General features: G+C 48.2%; 1 protein-coding gene across 1 annotated transcript; it reads right to left on the minus strand.

Moving 5' to 3' along the window:
* Positions 1 to 3524: 3524 nt before the first annotated feature.
* MYC (MYC proto-oncogene, bHLH transcription factor) lies at positions 3525 to 7587 on the minus strand. Its single transcript, XM_063412023.1, has 3 exons — positions 7303 to 7587; positions 5716 to 6421; positions 3525 to 4666 (listed from the first exon to the last, which is right to left on the minus strand). Exons 2-3 carry the CDS (start codon positions 6404 to 6406, stop codon positions 4101 to 4103), a joined length of 1257 nt encoding a protein of 418 aa, XP_063268093.1. The 5' UTR covers positions 6407 to 6421; positions 7303 to 7587; the 3' UTR covers positions 3525 to 4100.
* Positions 7588 to 7878: the final 291 nt, after the last annotated feature.

Raw genomic sequence — 7878 nt, forward strand, 5'->3', positions numbered from 1 at the left:
ACTTTCTAGCTTCTACCCTAAATCCTGGATAACTTTTTTTTTTACTGCTTGTCCCCACTGACATTTACAGCTATGCCTGAGATGAGTAAATGATGTGAAGGTAGGTAAAACCTGCTGAACATCAAATGTTTTGTACTGGAAATGAAATCTGGCTTCTGTGGCTTATCTATCTCATTTCTTGATCTCACTTTTTTTCTAGGTAAGTTTAGGCCTCATCTGCGTGGAAATGACAAGGGGAAACCAGGGCTTAGTTCTCAGTCAGCAGAGCCTTTTTTCAGAAGCTCCCATAGATGTCCTTTTAAAATGAAGGAATAGCAAACCTGTAAGCTGGGAAGTAAATCCTGAGTCTCTCCCCAAGCTGTCTGCCTGTGTTAGGATCACTTATAATTCAGTTTTATTTTTCTGTTAATTCTTTGGCAGATGATTCTAACACAAATCAATAAAATAATAATTTAAAAAATCCAACTTATTAGAAGATTGTTCATCTCTGTAGATGAAACAACCACCTCCACCTCCTGTTTTGAATAAACTCAGGTTTCAACTGCAGTGGCCTGGCTTATTTCCAGTTTACAGTTATTCTATTCCACTTACCTGAAATTCTCCCTTTCATGCAACTCTGAGGAAATGTTTGTCACCTCTCAACTGCCTGCAAGGGTTGCAAAGTGCTTCATGAGCAAGAGTGCTTACGTAGGAACAAGTAAAGTGATTTCTTTATAGGTAGTGATAAAATTTTTAAGATCATCCTCCACTGGCACAAATCTGTTTCTCTGGAAGAAACATGGAATTTGTACAGATTCTGGTGGGAGGTGAATTAAGCAGACATGGCTTCTTTTACACATCCCAGTTCTCCCCTAGCATATTCTGTATTGAAACATTGAAGCCATTTACATGATAATTTGGCTGGAAAGACAAAATTTAAGCACAAGAATAAAAAATTTAGATGGTATCCTCAAAGTTGCATTTAATTAAATTAAATCAGTGAGGGTATATTGTAAAGGAAATTTTATTTTCACTATGATGGTTTGTTTCTAGTTTCCTTTGATGCCACATTTTGTATAAAGTTCTTCTGGAAGAGAAGTAGCTTGAAGTGTCCTGTGAAAGTAAAGGAGCAGAGAAGTGAAGTTAAAAATGCTCCTTGTATTTCAAGTCGAGCTTTGGTACAGCTGTTTGACAAGCACTGTAAATTCCGCATTTCATTTCAAGGCTGAGATGCTGCCTTTGTAAGCTTATCTCCTCTATTGCTCCAAAACAGCAGCAAACCCCAACACCTTCCTGTCCAGATACAATGCACTACTAACTGAATCCAGCCCAGAAACTCCTGTGAGATGTTTCTGCCCTCCAAATGTGCTAATCTCTGGTGAGAAGTTAGAAAGCAGTAGCCATATTCCTCTTTATTCCAGCATCCATTTAATGACCAGAAGAGGTTTCTTAACCCAATACCCACAGCCTGTTTTATTTTTTTATTACATTATTTAGGTACTTTGCAATCCTAAAACAAAGTAAGAAATGTCATAAATATGAAGTGTCATCCCATAAAAACATATATTTTTTTAGAGTGGCATTTTGGGATCACATTAATGGTTTGTTTTCCAGTAGGAAAGTGGCAAGAGGAACTGATGCTCAGTTATAGGTTGAGAGTAAGAAATTAGGTAACTGCAAGTATCCTATTCATCAAAAGACTAAGGACCTTCTGCAGATAGAAGAAAAAAACCCAAAACCATTCTCCAAATGATATAAGAAGCTGACAAATAAGAAGAGGTTCATTAATCATTGTGGTCTAGCCTCATTTAAGAGGAAAAAGCCAGGGGGTTTTGTTAACACACGCAACTGGAACCCAAAGGTGACATATTTTTCAGTTTTTGAGGATGGATCTACACCTCCTGGTTTATTTTGGAGGATGGAGTTGCAGTTGTAAATTCTTGAACAACTTGCTTCTGTTCTGAAGCAGTACCTAAAATAGGGAGCAACCAAAGGGCAAATGAAATTCATATATTTTTAAAATTAGATATCCTAATAAAAGACAGAACTTTTATGTTATTCATAGCTGCAAGTTGTCCTGATTTACAGTTCAGATACAATTAACAGTTTCACATAATTCTTTTTCCTCATAAGTGAATATCTGAATCACATGCTGGAAAAAAGCAACTGCAGACCACTTCTATAAACCCAGTTACAGGGGGTGATACAAAAAAATATTAAGAGAAAAGACTTGCTTTGTCCTTTTTTTCTAGCAGAATGGGTTTTTTCCCCCCAAGAACCCTTCAAACACCTAAAGCCCTCCATCAAGTAGGATTTACACACTTAGGTTCTTTCCAAATTCCCTCATGCAAGATTGTTGGGCTTTGCAGAACAGAGACCTTTGGCATCTACCCTGTCCACACAGTGCTACCTGCCCCTCTCCCACGTACACCCACACCACATCATTCTTCTTCCCACTCTGAACTCACAATAGAAAACCTGAACCCCTGGCCCCAGTTCAATGGCTGGCACTGGTGCTATCTGGCAGCACTGCTCCTCTAATGGTTAAAGCCAAGCAAATATGTATTTAACGGGAATTATGAAAATAGAAAAAGTGCAAGTTTTTGAAAAATGCATTCTTCCTCCACATCAAAGGGCTCAGTGATTTGTTGCTGAAGTCATGACCAAAGTGGTGCTAAAAGGGGAGGAGGGGGACAAAAGATCAAATCTATTCTTTGGAGCTGCGTCAAGCAAGTACCTTATGGCCCATCTGAAGCTGATCATGAGACAAGTCCTGAATGTAAATATTATTTAATATGTCTGGCAAATGTTAGGAATCCGTCTGAGCATATTCTTCAAGTGAGTAATAGCTCTCCTTTTCCTTTGCTCCCTTTTCTCTGTCCTTGAACTTTGTATCCCTTGAAATCCCAAGTAACTATTCACATTAATAAAGTGTTAAGGTGTTTGCCTAAGAAGATTGGCTCTGCTGATTTCAGCACTTAAAAAGGGAAACCGCTCTGTTGTTTTAACCACTTCAACAGTCACCATCTCAGTTTATTTTCTTATCCTCTTTAACTTCTGTTAAAATCAAACAGGAAGCAATTAAGGTGAGCCTACTACAAAGCAGCCCTCAAAGTACATGGCTATGTCCCTAGTGCAGAATGAAGGTCATGCCCTGAAAATGTAATTATATGTATGTGGAAGGAATGCAGAGTCCATATACTGGGGTGATCAGTGAGAAAAGACACTGCTCCAGCTTTACTTTCAGCAGGCAGACGACCATGACCAACACAGGCTTTGCTACCAGCACCTGCATGGAGGACCTGGTGGCAAGGCAAATAGAATTGACAGGGCACATCAGACCAACAATTTTATCCACTTGAATTAAGAGATGGAGTGGGAGCAAGAAACAAGTCCCTACTAAGCTGCAAAACTATCACCATTTCCCCTTACCCAACCCCCCTTTGACTTCAGTCAGTCACTGCCAGGATGACAGAAAAAGGAATGTCATAGAAATAGACATCTGATGACAACAGGGGGAAACAAAGTGAAGTCTTTACACAGGATTTAGCTAATTATATTTTGGGCAAATATTTATTTATCTAAAAACAAAATAAAAATCATTTTTAAAAGGAAAAAAGTACTTAAATAAAAAACAAAATTGTGAAATGTTATGGCACAGAAGTTCAAGACAAGTATAAATCCAGTTGCCACAACTGTTGTGTATTAATGTTGCACATTTTTCTATAAAGGCTTTATTAAAGGTATTTACATAGCAATATGATGTGTAAATATATACAGCAAACTGGGGACAACTTTTTTCTTTTGGATTCTCGTATGAAAAAATGCCTTAAATACAAAATTTTAAAAGAAAAAAAATTGAAGAGTTCATCCCCAAGCATGAAGAATGTCCCATCATCCCTTATGTCCAAAGTATCAATTATGAGGCAGTTTTGAGGTTCTGGCCAAACTCTTGGGAGATTCAGCCAAGGTTGTGTAGTCTCAAGTTAAATCGCACAGCATGCAGTTGCAATAGTTCCATACTCGATGGACTGTGTAGTTCATGAGAGATATTAGAATCATTAATATTTTATCATAGTTTCAGTCTAGTTTGCATTATTCTGAGTGATGCTCAAGAGTTCCTATGCACAACAGTTCCTTAGCTGCTCAAGTTTGTGTTTCAACTGTTCTCTCCTCCGCCTCAACTGCTCTTTCTCTGCAATCAGTCTGTGTTCATCCGACTGGATGGAAAGAACGTACTCTGTTGCTTTTTTCAGGATGACAACCTTGGGAGCCTTTTCATTGTTGGCCACCTCGGGTATCTGGTCACGCAAGGCAAAGAAACTCAACTTCAGCTCATTTCTCCTCTGGCGCTCCAAGACATTGTGTGTTCGCCTCTTGTCGTTCTCTTCCGAATCTGACGTGCGCGGACTGGAGCATTTTCGGTTGTTGCTGATCTGTTTGAGAACTCTGCCACTGTCCAACCTTAGCCTTTTTGCAGCTGGGTATTCAACCTTGGTGGAGGGAGGAGCGGCATAATTGTGCTGATGAATGTTGACATGACACCGTTTGAGAACCAGTGGGCTGTGGTGGGGCTTACTGTGCTCTTCTGACGTCTCTGTGCTGCTGGACTCTGTGCTGGATTCATATTCATTTGCTTCAGCTAATGTAACAACATCGATTTCCTCATCTTCCTCTTGTTCTTCTTCTGCCATAAAAAAAAAAAAATTAAAAGTTCATAACTTGTATGTAGGCACTCTCAAGACCACAGTATGTAAAGTGAAAGCTACTCTGAGTTGCACAATGAGGAACCCAATGACAAACCCTTTTTAAGTCCATTTCATGATGCTAGACATGGCTTTCCCCAAGAGCCTTTCCTTTGAGGAAGCAAAGCTTCCAAGTGCAATAGGACACATGGACTGCAGTCCAAACCCCGGCTCCCTGATTTCAAAAAGTTGTAATGATCTTGCGTAATGTCGAGTGCATGAAAGATAGTAGGAAAGTTTAACCTCGCTTGTCAGCAGTACACTGCAATAAAGCTCCCAGACTCAAGCTGCCCTTAATTATGGATTTAGAAGGCTTTGGCCACGCCTTAAAGAAAGCTTACTTAACACATATGGGTATTCACAGACATTTTCTAAATCTCTCTTGATCTGGTAATTTGTGGAAAATAGGAGGGAGTTTGAAAAAAAAATAGGGGAAAAAGGAAAAAGGGGAGGCTGTAGCGCTTTGGGTAGAAACTCACTTTCAAACCAGATTTACGAGGGAGCGGAACCCGCTGTCACATACCTAAAGAAGCATTTCTAAAACTTTCCCAGCCCCATTCACTCCCCTGCAGTCACTTTCACTAGCACCTCCCTGACTGCACATTCTCCCCGCGGCTCTCGGGTTGGAGTTAACTCCTTCCCGGCCCACGGGTGAAACCAGGAGCCAGCCTTATCGGGACCCCAGGATGAAAGTTTACCCCGCCTACACTTTCTTTATATTTCCCTCCCCCCCTCACACACTTTTCACTCTCTTATTCCCCGGAGGAAAAAAATGGGCTGGTTTTCCAGGAAATAAGCTGGCTGGGATTCTCCGTGCCTCGCAAACGTGGCATTAAAAAAAAAAAAAAAAAAAAAAAAATCGCACGCGGGGAGGGGGGCAAAAGGGGGCTGAGGAGGGAGGCGGGGGGGTGCTGCCTTCCAGCTGCGCCCCGGGAACCCCTGGCGCCGCGCGGTTCCCACGCCCTCCGGAGCACGCGTGGGTCCCACTCACCCGAGTCGCTGCTGGTCGTGGGCGGCGTGTCGTCGCCTAGCAGGGACGCGGGGCTGGCGCCGGGCGGCGCGGCCCGCGGGGCCCGCTCGCTCAGCGGGTAGGGAAACACCACCGAGGGGTCGATGCAGTCGGCGGCGGCGGCGCCCAGGTCGTGCAGGTAGAGGCTGGCGGAGGCGGCGGGGGACGCGGCCAGCCCGGGCGGCGGTGCCGGCGGCGCGGCGGGCGGCGGTCCGGGGCGGGCGGCGGCGCCCCCCTCTCGGCGGGCTGCCTGGTAGGACGCCAGCTTCTCCGAGACCACCTTCTCCAGCTTGGCGGCGGCGGAGAAGCCGCTCCACATGCAGTCCTGGATGATGATGGACTTGACGGTCTCGTCGTCCGGGTCGCAGATGAAGCTCTGGTTGACCATGTCCCCCCCGAGGAGCTCGGTCACAATCTCCAGCTGGTCAGCGGTGGAGGGGAAGCAGGAGGTGGCGGCCAGGCTGGAGCGGCGGCTGGGGGAGAGGGGCGGCGTGGGCAGCAGCTCAAACTTCTTCCATATGTCCTCGGACGGGGCGGGGGGCTGCAGCTCGCTGCCCCGCTGCTGCGCCGCCAGGTAGAAGTTCTCCTCCTCCTCCTCGAAGTAGAAGTAGGGCTGCACGGAGTCGTAATCGTAGTCGTAGTTCTTGCTGGAGAAGCCGGCGCTGAGCGGCATCGCGGCGGCTGGTGCCTGCGGGAGGGAGGGGGGAGAGGGGGCACCCGGGTGAGCCGTGGGGGTCGGCTGCCCCTGGCTTCGGCGGAGCTACCGGCCCCCGGTGCGCAGCGCTCCCTCCCGGCTCCCCACGCCGTGCCGGCAGGGAAGTGCGCAGTCGCGTTTAGTAATTAAAAAAAATCTATAAAATAATTATAGTAATAAAAAAAAAAAAAAAAAAAAACAAAACCAAAACCTAGCACCCTCCATCACCCCGTTCTAAGTGCGGGGGGACAATCGGGCGGCGCGATCTGACCTAGCGAGGGGTCGGTTGCCGGCTCCCGGACCACCCTCCCTGCTGCCCCGGAGGGGCTGCGGCAGCCCGGCCGCCCGGCTCGGCTGGGCTCAGCTCGGCTCCCCGCCGCCGCTCACACGGGGCACGGCTCCGGCACGGAGCTCCTTCCCAGCCGGGAGCGCAGCGCCATCCCTATCCCGAGTCCCGGCGGCAAGGGGTGCCGAGCGCCCGGCGGCTTCCAGCCGGGAGCCGGGCTGTTCCTCAGCCACCCACCTGGGCGTGCTGGCACTGCGCGGGGACGAGCAGCGACCTTGGCAAACTTTGCCAAATCTTGTCATATATACATATCTATCCGCATGTATATAAATGTATATATGCATAAGCATATCCTGCCCGCACATACGCGAGAAGCAAATACTCCCCTCCCCCCCCGAAAATTAAATTAAAATCCGAGCGCAAGAAAAAAGATGGGAACGCCGGAGCCCCGGCAGAGGAGAGCGTCCGTCGGTATCCAGGTCCGGGGAGCGCAGCCCCGCCAGCAGCCCGGGTGTCACCAGCCCGTGTCAATCCAAACGCCACAACCGCGGGAATCGAGTGATGGGAAGCGAAGAGCCCCGCAACTCACCGGCTTCTCCAACGCGCCAGCTGCGAGACGTAGCGAGGCGATTATTGCAGGCGGTGCGGAAACAACGAGGGGAAAACGGATCGCTGATAAAAAGAACCGCCGCAAAGGACGGGAGAAAAATTAAAAAAAAATAAAAAAGAAAAAAATAGGCAAAACGCCGGGAGAATGTAGGTCTCTTCCTCCCACCACGGTTAGATAAACCCCACGGAGCGGCGGAGCAGCCGCCTCCCGGCGCGGTCGGTCGCTAGTCCGGGGCGGCGCGGCGCGCTGGCCGGTACAATAGAAGTTTAGTTGCTTTTCCTCCTTTAAAGCGCCGGCGAGGGGCGGGGGGAGCGGCCGCGGGGGCGGGGGCAGCACCGCGGGGCCCCGCCGCGCTCCCGCCCGCCCCCGGCGGCCGCGCAGGCTGCGCACCGCCGCCGCGGGAGGGCGCGCTGCGAGGGCCGGGGCGCTGCGGGGACCGGGCGCGCCGCTCCGCGCCCCGCCGCGCTCGGATCCGCACGGATCCGCGGCCGCGCTCTGCCCCCGCCTCCGCCGGCCCGGCGGGAAGCAGGGAGGGAGGGAAGGAGCTGCGCCGCG

Source organism: Prinia subflava, chromosome 1 (genome assembly GCF_021018805.1).
Source record: "Prinia subflava isolate CZ2003 ecotype Zambia chromosome 1, Cam_Psub_1.2, whole genome shotgun sequence".
NCBI classification, from domain to species: Eukaryota; Metazoa; Chordata; class Aves; order Passeriformes; family Cisticolidae; genus Prinia; species Prinia subflava.